Here is a 15,483-nt window from a genome sequence, read left to right as displayed (position 1 = left end):
TTTATATTTGTAAGAAGGATGAAAGGAAGCGGCCCTAAGTGTTAGGATGTAGGTTAAAATCAACCAGGACGCACGGAGGGCAGAATCCAGGGTATGAAGGAAGGTTTTATACTGGCACTAATAAGGATGTTGCCCTTCGTTCCCTCAAATAATCCTGAAAGGCTGCTTTTGTTTTGAACAGATAGTCTTAACTATATACCTTTCATAATTTGATTTTTGAACTGTGTGTGGATGTAATAACTCTTAAAAAAAAAATCAAGGCCGGGCGCGGTGGCTCAAGCCTGTAATCCCAGCACTTTGGGAGGCCGAGACAGGCAGATCACGAGGTCAGGAGATCGAGACCATCCTGGCTAATACGGTGAAACCCCGTCTCTACTAAAAATACAAAAACTAGCTGGGCGAGGTGGCGGGCGCCTGTAGTCCCAGCTACTCGGGAGGCTGAGGCAGGAGAATGGCGTTGAACCCGGGAGGCGGAGCTTGCAGTGAGCCGAGATCCGGCCACTGCACTCCAGCCTGGGCGACAGAGCGAGACTCCATCTCAAAAAAAAAAAAAAATCAAGTGTGTTTAAAGAAAACCCCAGCCTGCTGTGATGTCAAAGAGCGGCCGATCGGGTCCCCTAGGAAGGGAGAGTAGTAATAGCCAAGAAAGAGCGGGTGCCCTGTGCCCTGGTGCTGAGCGCATCCCTGAGAAGGAGCGGGTGCCCTGTGCCCTGGTGCTGAGCGCATCTCCATGACGGCAGCACCTGATGGAGGGAAGCTGGGTCAGCATCGCTGCTCCTGGTCACAGATCATAGACAGCGCCCCGGTGCATCTCATAGCACCTGTGGCCCCTGAATAGAACTGGGAAAGTGAATGTTCTGCTTTCTGGGCGGGTTGATGGTAGGAAAGTTGATCAGCCTCATTCGCTTGCAGAATTCACAGCTCGGAGCAAGCGCTCTGTGTTCCTCTGTTCTCTGCTTCCTCACGCTTCTGTGAATCCTCCAGTCATTCAGAATCAGATGTTGCATGTCACAGGTTGTGCCTTCTCTTGCTGTCCTCTTTCCCAGTGCTCGGTAAATGTTGATTAAAGGAAGGAAGGAAGAATTGTTTAAGGTTGTTTCAAAAGCCTTCAGGGGGCCTATCATGCAGAGAAGGAAAGTCCAGGCTCTGTCTGACACAGCTGGAAGATGTCTGAGAGGCTTCGCATACCAGGGCAGCCTTGCAAGCTGCTGCTCCCACACATGCCTCAGCTATCAGTTTATTCACCAGCTCCCAAAGTCACCCTATAACCTGGTGGGTTTACACGTGCTGCTCTTGGTGCTGGAATGCCTCGGTCCACCTTCCTCATCCATCCAAACCTACCTCCAGTGCCCCTCCTGGGAATGCCCACCTTCTCATAGCAGGGTGACGCCGCCTGGTGTGTCTGCAGGATTCCAAACCTACCTCCCGTGCCCCTCCTGGGAAGGCCCACCTTCTCATAGCAGGGTGACGCCGCCTGGTGTGTCTGCAGGATTCCAAACCTACCTCCCGTGCCCCTCCTGGGAAGGCCCACCTTCTCATAGCAGGGTGACGCCGCCTGGTGTGTCTGCAGGATTCCAAACCTACCTCCCGTGCCCCTCCTGGGAAGGCCCACCTTCTCATAGCAGGGTGACGCCGCCTGGTGTGTCTGCAGGAGTCTTCAGGCTCCACTGCGCAGCACTGGCCACTTGTCTGGTTCCACATAAGAACTTCCATGTTCACAAAGGGTATGTCTAGCAGACCTTTGAGGATCACCGACTTTCCGAGTGCTTGTGCATGTGCATTTAGTCATTCTTGGTAGATAAAATCCCTTTCAGACCTTTTCACTTTCTTCATTCACCAGCCCCAGAAAGTAGCTTTAGTTTTAAGACCTCTTTTCATCTTTCATGAAGAAATGAAATGTCTGCCTCTTCCTGAGGATTGCCATTCCTTCAGGAGGGCAGCAGCTGTCTCTCCTCAGGACGTGGAGCTGCTGGGCGGTTTGCTCCCCCACACCAGCCCTGCAGAGCAGTCCATTCGGCAGCCCCTGCTTCAGCTACTCCAAGGCGAGAGTGGGGGGCCCTCCCCTGCACCGCCTGTCTCTGGTCCCCATCTGTGTGTGGACACGTCCGTCTCATACCCTGCACTCTCGCCTCTACATTCCTGGCACCCAGCAGCGCCAGCCACAAAGATTTTGAGCCAATGACAAAAGTTGGAAGCAGCAGAGTTCATGCAAGGAGTCCACACAAGGGTTCCTCACTTCTAACACCAACAGCACACTGAACGGTTCCCAAGCCAACTTCAGATTTGCCCTTTCACTGTGACTCACAGAGCTCCCTGGAAGCAGTTACGCTCATAGTTATGATTTACTGCAGCAAAAGGGTATAGGTTAAAATCAACCAAGATGCACACAGGGCAGAGTCCAGGAGGGAATCGAACGCAGAGTTCCCACCAGCTCTCCCATGGAATCAGATGTGTTGTGTTCCCAGCACCCACGTGTGGCAGCGCACATGGAGTATCACCAGCTGGAGGTGCTCTCCCGAGCCTTGGTGTCCCGAGTTTTTCCCAGGGCTCTGACATGAGCAGGATTGGTCGGTTGATTGCTCAGGTACTGCATGGTCAGCCCCTGCTCCGTATCCTATCATTAGCCAAGGACCAAGGCCAGTCCTCTTTTTGGGCAAGGTTAAATTCTTGCCTTCCCTCCTATCACTGTTGCTTCTGGCACCATTGCTCCTGGAGGAGCTCCTGGCACAGTGACGGGGTCTTAGGCCTCCACCTTACTGCGCAATGAAGAGCTTGAGGAGATCGAGAAGGAGACTGGCCTTTCCCACTGTCAGATCACTCGCCTGTACAGGCGGTTCAGCAACCTGGACAAAGAAGAGAACAAGACGATTTCCAGGGGATTCCAGAACTTGCCATCAACCCAGTGGGGAACTGGATCATCAATGGCTTCTTTCCAGAGGGAGAGGACCAGGTAAACTTCCGTGGATTCCTGCAAACTTTGGCTCATTTCCGAACCATTAAGGATAATGAAAAGAGCAAAGATGTGAATGGACCTGAACCACTCAACAGCCGAAGCAACAAACTGCACTTTGCTTTTCGACTATATGATTTGGATAAAGATAACAAGATCTCTCGTGATGAGCTGTTAAAGGTGCTGTGCATGATGGTCCGAGTACATATCTCCGATGAGCAGCTGGGCAGCATCGCAGACAGGACCATTCAGGAGGCTGATCAGCGTGGGGACAGTGCCATATCTTTATCACAGACTTTGCTAAGGTTTTGGACAAGGTGGATGTAGAACAGAAAATGAGCATCCGATTTCTTCACTAAAGGACAGACAGCAAACTATTCCTTGCGGTCTAGTATTTAAGAACTAGAACTTGACAGTCCTTCTGTCCACCAGCCCTACCTCTACCCCATCATTCCCCTTCTCCCAAAGTACCACTGCTGTTGCATGACAACCCCAAATATGTTCTGTCAACACAAACCTGCCTTTGGTCTATAAACAGGGTATTACAGAATGGTACACCCAGTCTGTTTCTGCTCAGTGTCTATTCACCAGTTCTTCACTTACAAATATTGTCTTCCTCTGTTCTGCTGCTGAAAGCCACACATCCATCCAGTCTGAGAAAGTAAGATAGGAAATCATGCCGAGGAACAGGCCAGCAAAGCTCTTCCACTGGGTGTAGGCTGCACCTGCTGCCTTCCCCCCAGTGAGTCTGCCAGCATGCTTCTCCATCCTTTTTATATGTCCTTCGCTTCCCACTTATGTGTACATTCAGCATACTGTTCACCTAGTCTTGCAGTCTTGCTGCTTTTCGTGAAGCCTCAGAATCTCCTCTGTTCTACTTGGCACCCCAAGCTGTGCCTGGTATTGTATTTCTGACTTGGTACGATAGTTCAGTGGTCTGGCAGTTTTTATCTACTTTCGTTATTAAATGGGCCTCTGGAATGTTGCCTCCCCAGGAGCCTTTTGGTAACCAACACTTCTGTCAGGGGTATGAGATCATCCTCTGCACTGTGCTCTGTCATCAGAGGGCTGCTGGGTGGAGATATTCGTGAGAGGTGGCCTTGGAGAGGAGTGGAGTCAAGCCTTCTGGGTTGCTTGTCCACATCACTCTACTTCTGGCCTCTGATTCTCAACTTTGTACCCATGTGGCGTCTCTTGTTAGTGCAGTGTTGACTATTCAAAAAGTAGCAATATGCCTGCAGGTTTGCTTAGTCCTGGGGTACCATTACCACCAGAACAGCTGCTCTGACAATATGCTTGGGGACTTCCTTATGGCTTTTTGAACAAGGAGGCTGCGCACCCTGTAAAGCCTCCTGCATTCACACCTCTGCTGCATGGCTTATGCCTCAGTGTTTTGTGCACTGGAATGCTTTTCACTTGACGTTTCCAAGTTAGAAAGATTAGTATTACGGAAGTGCCTAACTTATCCCAGTCCAAAATATTTAAAGATTGTTCTCTGTGTCTTGAAGTTTCGCACAAAATTATTTATGAATTTTACACTTGTCAGATGTTAATGCTGGAAGCCATAGTCTGCTCCTGATACAAGTCCAAAGCATTGTAGCTCCCTGGTTACATTGGTTTCCCAGCTCCTTGTGTAGACCATTGTTGATCCCTTAGAAACAAGAGGTCTGGCACTAGTAGCACAACCTAAGGTGGCATTCCAAGTCTTTGAGCAAGTCACAGCAGCTTTTCTTGCCAAAGTCAGCTTAGTTTAGACTTCAGTGGTTCAGGCTGTTGCCATCCTAATGTATGTCTCTGTGAGTCTGTTCATTCACATATCTGCCGTTGGCTGACTTTCTTGACTCATTGCTTGCTTGCTTGTTTCCTTGCTTTGGAAAACTATTGGAGATGTGTACATCAGTCTTTAGGAAGGGGATTGTTTAAAAATACCACTGCAAAACGATGGAAAAGGGTGGAGAACAGGGGAGTAGCCAGGCTGGATGGCTCAAATATAAATGAATGAGGAATTCTTTATGAAGTATCAGTTGGACTTTGTGATCGAGTGATGTAATATAGGAATTATATAGAAGGAGAAGAATATCTGATACTGATCTGTTAGATACTTCAGAGGCTCCTTGATTTGCATATTTGCATAATTAAAATTACAGCCTTTCCCTTCTTTTGGCTGCACAGCAGACTGTTTTAATCCACGGTTGTGCCTTATTGTTCCATTAAAATTGCATCTTCAGTCCATCAATAAATAGTCATGGTCAAAACAAAGCAAAAATTCTTTACTGCACACTGAGTACGGGCAGGGCTCTATCAATGTGCATCGAGCGGCCTCGTAAGCTGTGAACAGAGTGGATGTGGGACATGGGGGGAAGTCTCTTCTGCCTGATTTTAAGTCTTTGCAAACTTTTTAGACTGTAAGGAGCTAAGCTCAGTCTGTTCGTAAAAATTGATGGTGACATGCCACGTGTGCCCTTCCTGTTTGACAGACGGCGATCTTGATGTCGTGTTTGCCTCTTCTTCTAAATGCGGAAAGGATAAGACCAAGTCTGTTTCTTCCACCATCTTCTTCCACTGTGACCCTCTGGTGGAGGACGGGATCCCCGAGTTCAGTCACGAGACTGCCGACTGCCAGTACCTCTTCTCTTGGTACACCTCAGCAGTGTGTCCTCTGGGGTGAGTATGACATCCGGACGCTTAGCATTTGTACCCCACATCCTCCCTTGAGAATAAGTGTATGTGTGTTTTTTCCCCAATGTTTTCTTGTGAAATATTCAGAACATGCACCAAAAAATAGAGAAAATGGTAGAAGCAGACCCCACATAGTCAGTGCCCCGCTCCAGAGCTTGTCAGCATCCTGCCACTGATTTTTGGTCCATGGCTGCGTCACCTCCCACCACCCCCAGCAGCAGTGCCGTTGTTTCCTTCGTGCGTACCGTGCCCCGAATAGGGTCCAGTCAGGGCGCCCCAGCTCTGTCCCTCCACCCCTTTCCCATTGCTGCCTCCCTTTCCTTAGCTCCTGGGAGGCAGGTACTGGTGGTGTCTCCTCCTTGTAATCCTGGAACATCGTTTGTGTCCTAATACAAATGATTGCGTTGTAAAGTTTCACTTTGATTTGTATTTTTATGTTTGAATGAATGGAAAGCTTACTCTGCAGATTTGGAGAATCAGCATGGGTACAGAGGCAGCAGTTTCTGCTCTGAAGGAAGGTGGCACCTCCATTGGCTGTCTTGTGTCTCACAGCCGTTTTATACTTTGCCACGAATAACATGTTGTCAGTTGCTTTCCTCTTGGATTTATTGTCTTATGTCACCCGGCCCCCATTTTATTTATTTTTATTTTTTATTTTTTTGAGACAGAGTCTTGCTCTGTCACCCAGGCTGGAGTGCAGTGGTGTGGTCTCAGCTCGCTGCAACCTCTGCCTCAGCCTCGTGAGTAGCTGGGATTACAGGCATGCGCCATTATGCCCTGCTAATTTTTGTATTTTTAGTAGAGATGGAGTTTCACCATGTTGGCCAGATAATCTGGTCTTGAACTCCTGACCTCAGATAATCTGCCTGCCTCGGCCTCCAAAAGTGCTGGCATTACAAGATAAGCCGCCATGCCCAGCCTGGCCCACCATTTTACATAAGCTTTTCATTCTCTGTCCTGAGACTTTAAGATCGGGGGAACATGAATTCTTTTCATGTAATTGTTTCCTTCATGCCCTGTAAAAGGGACCGTAGAGTCAGCAGACGACAGGGGTCGGGGTCATGGGGGAATGAAGATCAAACATTTTACATCTTAAATCAGCACTCCCCCCGCCCACCCTTAACAATGGACATGAGCTCAGCAAAACCAGCTTTGTCCTGCGCTGTTCAGGGCTGTGTACTTAGGGATCCTTAGCTGCACAGTCAAGGAAAGAGGCTTTTGGCTGAAATTTCACTTGTGGTATTTTCAGCTTTTGAATGTTTATGGTGTTCCGGTGAGATCATTACAAAATGAAAGGATTAAGACTGGAAGTTCTTCCTGAAAGAAGCGAAATGTGAATTTTCCTAAAAGATAAAAACCAGCAGTGAACTTTCCCTGCGTTCTCTGTCATTGAGAGGCTGCAACTGCCATGAGGTGAATCCTGCCTCCTGACATGGCAGCTGGTCTTCTGTGTGGGTTTGAGGGACCAGCCCAGGCTGGGATCCTGTCCGTGCTGAATGTTTAGAGTTGGACTTCTGTGAGCGGGAAGAGCACCGTCTATAGGGCTCTGGTGTTTGACTCCAAAACCAGAGAGGAAGATTCTCCAGGAAACCTCAGTTTCACGATGTTGAGAACATCAGGAATGGGAGTTATTTAAATCCCTTAGCACACTGACAAAGTAATAAGGACTTTCAAAAAAAGAAACAGAAGTTGAAACCAAGAGCAAAAACTGAGATGGTAGATTTTGAGGGATGCAGGTACCAGCGGGGGGTGAATGTGGAATAGTGCCTGAGATTTTTTTCTTCCCCAAATGTTATCAGTGTTGTACATTGTAAAATCATGTAAGTATGGCCAGATGTGGCTCACGCTTATAATCCCAACATTTTGGGAGGCTAAGGTGGGCAGATCACTTGAGGTCAGGGGTTCTAGACCAGCCTGGGCAACATGGTGAAACCCTGTCTCCACTAAAAATACAAAAATTAGCCAGGCATGGTGGCACGCACACCACGAGATGGCGTCACTGCACTCCAGCCTGTGTGACAGAGCAAGACTAGATCTCAGGGAAAAAAAAAAAAATCATGTAACTATAACAAACAGGTAGCAATGATCACCCTAATAGATGACCATTTTTAGTTCTTTTAGCTATTTCTTCTGGAATTTACCTCAATATTTTAAATTAACATCCTTTATCTCATCTATTGACTTCCTGCAATAGTAGATGAAGATAGAACTCTCTTACACCTTCCTCCTACTTTCCAAAAATGGTTCTTTCACAATATTTGATTAAAGTCAAAAAACGTACACAAAGTTAAAAGACAGGCATCTACAGATGGAAGGGGCATGCTGTGTGCCCAGCACAGTTAATGATGACAAGACCCACCCAGGAATACCAGGAGAGCAGATACAAAGACAAGACTGTAAAAGCTTCAGGGGAAGCTAATTTGTTGTATTAGAAAATAATTCAAGAAAGATTAAAATACTTGAAATCCTCACTTTATATCATCGATAGGTTCTTGGAAACTACAACTTTACATGAAACGATGTATAGTGAAACCAATTTTTTTTTCTCATCAACTTTATAATGAGACAGTTTTGAAGGAAATGATGTTATTCAAGGACCTCCTATAGTCGCTTCACAGAAGGTTGCAGTTTCAAGGAACCTGTCAGCGACCCTATGAGGACACAGTGTACTGAACACAGTGGTGTCTGAGCTGAGAGGGGTGACAGAGTTCCCGGCTGTTAACATTTCTTACAGTGATAGCATTGTATGAAAGTAAAACCATTTTCTTGAAAGAAAGGAAGGAAGGGAGAAAGGTAGAGTCCCTAATTGTTTGGAAGACATACTGTTAGACTTCCTGTCTTAGTATGCATGCCAGTATTTCAAGAATAACCACTAAAATAATATAAATATAGTGTGTAACTTCCAAAGCAGTGGAGAAGAAAAGGAGAAGTAAAAATACTTATATCCCCAAAGAAGACAAGGAGAAAAACAAAACAGAAATCAGACAAGTAGAAAGTTCAGCCTAATATGGTAGAAATAAATCTAAATATATCTATAATCGTTAAGTATAGCTTGACTAAACTTGTCTGTTCAAACACAAGTTGTCAAATTGGATTTCAGAAACAACCCTGTTTACGGGGAACATGCCTAAAACAAGGATACAGAAAAGACCAAAGTCAAAGGATAAGAAAAGATACACCAGAAAATAATCTGAAAGAAAGCTGCAGTAGTTATGTTAATATAAGATAAAATAGGATATTAAAGAAAAATATTAGGGATAAAGAGAGTCATTATATTTTAAAAGGGCCCATTTCCTAGGAAGATACAAGAATCCTAAACTTCTGTCTACCTGATAAAAAAGCCCCGATCCGTACAGCAGAAATTGACAAAACCACACACAAGAAACAATGACAAATCTCCCTCGCTTAGTGATTGCTGGGTTAAGCAGACAAAGAGTAAAGCTTTTTTGGAAGATTGAGACAGCACAGTGAAAAGCAAGATTTAATAGACGTGCATAGAACACTGTTCCCTGCAGCGGGAGAATGCTGTTTTCCCAAGCTCACATCAAACACTTAGAAAACTTTATCAAAAATTAACCACGAAGCAGGCAAATCAGCAATTTCCTTTTTTTTTTTCTTTTTTCTTTTTTTTTTTTTGAGACAGAGACTTGCTCTTTTGCCCAGGCTGGAGTGCAGTGGCGCGATCTTGGCGCACTGCAACTTCCACTTCCCAGGTTCAAGTGATTCTCATGCCTCAGCCTCCTGAGTAGCTGAGATTATGGGTCTGTGCCACTACCTGCTGGCTAATTTTTGTGTTTTTAGTAGAGATGGGGTTTCACCATGTTGGCCAGGCTTGTCTCAAACTCCTGACATCAGGTGATCCACCTGCCTCAGCCTCCCAAAGTACTGGGATTACAGACCTGAGCCACTGTCCTTGACCTAAGTCAGCAAATTTCTGGCTGATGCAATTAGCTACATACATGATGCACTTAAGTTAGGAACCAAGAACAAACAACTGAAAACTAGAAATACATTTGAAGACTAAAACCCACTTCTGAATAATCCATGGTCCAAAGAAGAAATCAAAGGCAGAAAGTAAAATACGCTCAGAACCGAGTGATAACGTGTCTCTTGGATGCATTTCGAGGGGTCCTGAGTGGCGGGAGCTGCTTCTGGGTGAGTGGGTTTCTGGCTTGGAGGGAGATGTCTGCAGAGCTCTCAGACCTGTCTGTGGAGCGTGATGGTGCTTTTGCCTAGAACTGGACGCCAGGCCCTCCCTGTGGTTTCTTGTCTGGCTGATGTTTTGGATTGTTTGGCTTAAGCTGAACTTAGACTGAGAGCTGCAGCCCTTGCAGCCACGCCGGCAGGTTGGCCTGTTGCCCTCAAACTCAGTTTTTTGAGCAGCCGGCATCTTCAGCAGCGCCAGATGAGCCTCGCTGGGGTTGCCTGTTATCTCGAGCAGCACAAGAGGAATTGCTGTTTATGTGGTCCTGTTCCTGTGTGTGTGGCCCCGAGTGACAGAGGGCCAGAGAGATTAGAAGTGTGAAGTTGTTATGCTCTTGAGTGTCATGTGGCTCTCTGAGCGCAAGCGCGAAGGGAAGTCCCCGTGGTTGTTTCTCATTTTCTGTTATTATTGTCCTGACTCTGCTTGAGTGTTTGATGTCGTGGAAATGCACTGCTTTTTCCCACAAGTGTGCCTGTGGGTCTTGGGTGGGAATGGTGAACACCGTTGGTGAGGCAGCTGGTGTGCTCCGAGAGCCTTCTCCTGGGATGGAGCAGGCTTGGAGAGAGGAGACGTGTCGGGGGCTATGCTGGGCTGTGGCTGTTCCCTGGGCCCCACCCTGATCGGTGGCCACCGCTGGACCCTGTTCTGGCCTGTTTCTAAGGCCCCCAGGGCCCTTTACCTGTGGAGATGGTATCTCATGGTGGGCTGTGCTCACTGCTTCCAGAAGAAATTCCAAGAGGACAGCTTTGACCCTGGAGAGAAGGGTGGTGCTTTGGGACAGCCTCTGCCCCAGCCTGGTCCTGCTGTGGGTTGGGCCACCTAGAGGGGCCGCGTCCCTCCCGCCTGTCTCCTCTGTGTTTGGGCGAATGACAGTTCATGGAGCTGGAAGCAGTGCTTGCTTTCTTGTCTGTTTTCTGACAACCCTGCCCCAAACTCATCATCAGGAACTTTTTGCAGCCCTTTTCCATGTGGAGTGGGCCTTGTGGCCTTGTTTTCTGGGCAGGAGTAAGAATCACATGGGGTTGGGAAAGTCAGAGCTGCTCTTGTCTTGGGGACTCAGGTCTCAGGTTGTGGCTGTGGCGGCAGGACCACCCTGTGACACGGCTCCTTTTCTGTGACATCCTTGCAGGGTGGGCTTTGACAGCGAGAATCCTGGGGACGACGAGCAGGTGCACAAGGGGCTGTCGGAGCGGAGCCAGGCGGTCGGCACGGTGCTCAGCCTGCTGCTGGTGGCACTCACCGGCTGCCTGCTGGCCCTCCTGCTCTACAAGAAGGAGAGGAGGTGAGCGGGTGCAGGGCGAGGTGGGCTGGGTGGATGCACGCCTCCCATAGCTCATCTTGACTCAGTTTTGCGGGGTTTCATTTACTTATTTGCTTACTTGTTTTTGAGCCCTGCAACAGCAGAGGTCTCAAGTTCTTAGATCAAAACTCTCTGGAAGCAGCCCCCAGCGTTGTGGTTTTTAAACGCCTTCTTTTCCGTCTGACCATGCCTGAGGCCCTCGCACATCGACGTGCCTGTGTCTTCTAGGACCATGGTCCTCTGTGTCCAACGTTGGGTAGAACATTAAATGGCATCTTCCATGGGTGCCTTTTCCCACTGAGCAGCTGGCCCCGCTGCCCTCCCCACATCATAAAAGCAAGAGTTGATTAGGCGCCTGCTGTGTACCAGCTATGATGCCATCCTTTTGCCCCACTTTGCTGGGTGAGAGGACTCGCCATGTGACTGTCAAGCAGATTTTCACATCAGGCATCAGTGTTAGTGGCTCTGGCCTGGGGGCAGGAGCTGGCCAGCGCAGGTGTTCCTTGCTGCCACTGTCATTTGCCAGCTGAGCCACAGGCCAGTGAGAGAGGTGGTCAGAAAGTACCAACTGTGGAGGTTGCAGTGAGCCAAGATCGCACCACTGTACTCCAGCCTGGGCAACAGAGTGAGACACGGTCTCAAAAAAAAAAAAAAAAGGTACCGACTGTGGCCCTTCACACCCAAAATGCGGAATGGGACAGCAGAAGGTCTGGGCCGGGAAGGGCATGTGATGTCCGTCCCCGTGAGCCACCATCGGGCAGGCTTCAGGGCGGCGGACCGGCGTGGTCCTGTTAGAGTCATATGTGAAAAAGTCCTTGCCCAAATGTTAAGTTGCTCTAGAGGGCCCTCTGCTGTTGGATTCCAAAGCCCATGTTCTTTCCACTCAGTCACAATGAATACATTAGGGTAGAACCTGTCACGGCGGCTGCTTATTTGTCATTCAGAATGTGGGAGAAATGCAGCCCCCACCAGCCCCCTGGTGGTGCAGATGGGGCGGGGCTGTGGGGGTGGGGCTCTTGCCCATGCCCTCTCTACCCTGGAGTAATAATTGTCTCCATTTTATTGTATAGGGAAACAGTGATAAGTAAGCTGACCACTTGCTGCAGGAGAAGTTCCAACGTGTCCTACAAATACTCAAAGGTAATTTTCTGTGGCGAGTCTCTTGAGGGCCTGCGTCCCCGGCCCGCGCGTGCTGCGCTGTCCCTGCTGTTCTCACCAGGGATGCCGAGGACAGCAGTCACAGGCAGACTGGAATCCAGAAGGGAAACGGCACCCGTTGCCTCAGCCGCTTATCCCAGCACATTTTTTTTTTTTAATTTTTTTCCCCTCAAGTTTCTCTCGTGGTTACAACTGATTTCTTTGAAGTATTTAATATTTAGGTTGTTTCCACTGTTTTTGGCTGTTCTTTAAAAACACACACACACACGGTGGTGAAGATAGTTGTGCATCTAGCATTTGGATGATGTCTTTCAGATAAATTTCCAGAAAAGAGGCATTGTCTGGATCAAAGGACATAATGTTTGTGGTCTCAATGGGTGATGAGGAATCACTTTCTAAAACTAGGCTTTTGACTCGAGTCCCTCCTTTGACTTTCCTCTGCTGCCATTACGGGGATACCTTTCAGTCGATGAGTAACCCCGAAGAGCCCCTTCTCCTCCAGCGCAGCTGGTGGGTCACTGGTCTCCTTTTCGGGTCCAGGCCATCCTGAACGCCTTCTGCTTGGCCCCACCCTTGGCTGTGAGACTCCTGCCAAATGGCCCCACTGTCACCCTCCCAAACCCTCCTGCCTTGGTGCAGCCTCATTAGGAACAGGAAGGTGTTGCCAGCCCTGGTCTTCCTTTCCCTGCGAACTGGAGACGCAGTGACCGTGAGGACAGTGGGCCAGTTCTTCCCCAGCGCGTGCCAGCAGAGGGCGTCCCTGAGAGGGTGGATGGTGGAGCAGAATGGGGTCTCTGAGGGGGCTCACGTGGTCTCTGCTATTGATCCCTGGCAGGTGAACAAGGAGGAAGAGACAGATGAGAACGAAACAGAGTGGCTGATGGAAGAGATCCAGCTGCCTTCTCCACGGCAGGGAAAGGAAGGGCAGGAGAACGGCCATATTACCACCAAGTCTGTGAAAGCCCTCAGCTCCCTGCATGGGGATGACCAGGACAGTGAGGATGAGGTTCTGACCATCCCAGAGGTGAAAGTTCACTCGGGCAGGGGAACTGGGGCAGAGAGCTCCCACCCGCTGAGAAACCCACAGAGCAGCGCCCTTCAGGAGCGTGAGGACGATAGGGCAGGGCTGGTCAGGGGTGAGAAGGCGAGGAAAGGGAAGTTCAGGTCTGCACAGCAGAAGACAGTGAGCTCCACCAAGCTGGTGTCCTTCCATGACGACAGCGACGAGGACCTCTTACACATCTGACTCCGCAGTGCCTGCAGGGGAGCACGGAGCCGCGGGACACCAAGCACCTCCAACCAAATAAGACTTCCATTCAATGATGCTTCTATAATTTTGCCTTTAACAAAAACTTTCAAAAGGGAAGAGTTTTCGTGATGGGGGAGAGGGTGAAGGAGGTCAGGCCCCACTCCTTCCTCATTGTTTACAGTCATTGGAATAAGGCGTGGCTCAGATCCGCCACAGGGCGGTACCCTGTGCCCAGGGTTTTACCCCAAGTCCTCATTTAAAAAACGTAAGACCAGACGCATCTCAAAACAGAGGGCTGCATTCTAAGAAACCCTTGCTGCTTTAGGCCCGATAGGGTGTTTGACCCCAGTATATTTTAGCATTTTAATTCTCTCCCCCTATTTATTGACTTTGACAATTACTCAGGTTTGAGAAAAAGGAAAAAAAGAAAACAGCCACCGTTTCTTCCTGCCGGTAGGGGTGTAATGCACCGGTTCGTCCATCCTGAGACGGCGAGGCTGTTGGTGTGCGGGACAGTTTCCGGTGGGATTTTGAACTGGTCATTGGTGTGTCCCCTGAGTTGCAGCTCATTCTGTCTCTTTTCTCTTTTGCTTTCTGTTTCTTAAGGGCACACACGTGCGTGCGCGCACACACACACATACGTGCACAGGGTCCCTGAGTGCCTAGGTTTTGGAGAGTGCGCCCATTCTATGCCTTTAGTCAGGAATGGCTGCAGCTTTTTGCATGACATCTTCAAGCCTGGGCGTACAGAGCACATTTGTCAGTATTTCTTTCACCGGCTGGTGAATTCAGACAACCTGCCCAAAGATTGATTTGTGTGTTTGTGTGTGTGTGTGTTTGAGTAGAGTTGAGGTGTCAGAGAAAATGAACTTTTCCAGATATGGGGTGTAGGTCTCATCTCTTCAGGTTCTCATGATACCACCTTTACTGTGCTTATTTTTTTAAGAAAAAAGTGTTGATCAACCATTCGACCTATAAGAAGCCTTAATTTGCACAGTGTGTGACTTACAGAAACTGCATGAAAAATCACGGGCCAGAGCCTCGGGCCTAGCGTTGCACTTGGCCTCACGCTGGAGGGAGGCCGGGTGGGCACGGCTTGGAGGAGGAGGGATGCGCTGCTCGCGTTCTTATTCTGGCGGCAGCGCCTTTTCTGCCATATTTAGTGGATGACTTTTCTCGCATTGTAGAATTGTATATAGACTCTGGTGTTCTATTGCTGAGAAGCAAACTGCCCTGCAGCATCCCTCAGCCTGTGCCGGTTTGGCTGGCTTGTTTGATTTCAACATGAGTGTATTTTTTAAAATTGATTTTTCTCTTCATTTTTTCAATCAACTTTACTGTAATATAAAGTATTCAGCAATTTCAATAAAAGATAAATTATTAATTGGGTGTTACAGTTTTTTCCTTGATAGTGAGACGTTCCCGAGCGAGTTGCCAGTCCGCCTGCCTGTCTTTTCTTTCTGTTAAGTGACTGAATTTGGGTTTTGACTCTGGTGTTCTCGTTGACCCTTTATGAGGAGCACTTTCATTTTTCTCTGGAGTCTCCTGGTCATAGGTGTTAACTTTGGGTCCAATCTGCCTCCCCTCAGGTCTTTCTAGATCTGATTCCTTTACCATCTCCAGGCCAACCTCGGGGTGTGGTCCTGTTCATCAAAACAATGAACATGGAGTTTAGAGTCCAGTGAGACAATACAGCTTTTCTGTGTGCAACTAATCTAACACAGGAATGTTTTCTCTTGAGTAAGCTCACTGAGTTTTCCATCTTAAATTACTCAGCAGTGACTGAGAGCTACCTGCATGTTAACCTGGAAGCAGGAAATTACTCCAGTGGTAAAAACAAACCTCTTAGACTCAACATCCTCTCCTCCATCTCTTTATTTTCCCCGTAGAGTCCAAAAACCTCAACCATCTAATTTTTCAATTATCCAATTGGAGTTACCTTT

General features: G+C 48.3%; 1 protein-coding gene and 1 pseudogene across 1 annotated transcript in view; both read left to right on the top strand.

Annotated features, from left to right (window-relative positions):
* Positions 1 to 14,921, top strand: part of IGF2R (insulin like growth factor 2 receptor) — a 133,730-nt gene extending 118,809 nt beyond the window's left edge. The window contains exons 45-48 of the mRNA XM_005551504.5: positions 5,428 to 5,614; positions 10,963 to 11,115; positions 12,204 to 12,273; positions 13,127 to 14,921. Coding sequence (XP_005551561.3) covers positions 5,428 to 5,614; positions 10,963 to 11,115; positions 12,204 to 12,273; positions 13,127 to 13,537 — 821 coding nt within the window. The 3' untranslated portion in view covers positions 13,538 to 14,921. The remainder of the gene's footprint in view (positions 1 to 5,427; positions 5,615 to 10,962; positions 11,116 to 12,203; positions 12,274 to 13,126) is intronic.
* Positions 591 to 3,439, top strand: LOC135970361 (calcineurin B homologous protein 1 pseudogene; annotated as a pseudogene).
* Positions 14,922 to 15,483: the final 562 nt, after the last annotated feature.

Source organism: Macaca fascicularis, chromosome 4 (assembly GCF_037993035.2).
Source record: "Macaca fascicularis isolate 582-1 chromosome 4, T2T-MFA8v1.1".
NCBI classification, from domain to species: Eukaryota; Metazoa; Chordata; class Mammalia; order Primates; family Cercopithecidae; genus Macaca; species Macaca fascicularis.
Note: the sequence above shows the minus strand (reverse complement) of the source record. Positions and strands in the feature narration are given on the sequence as shown.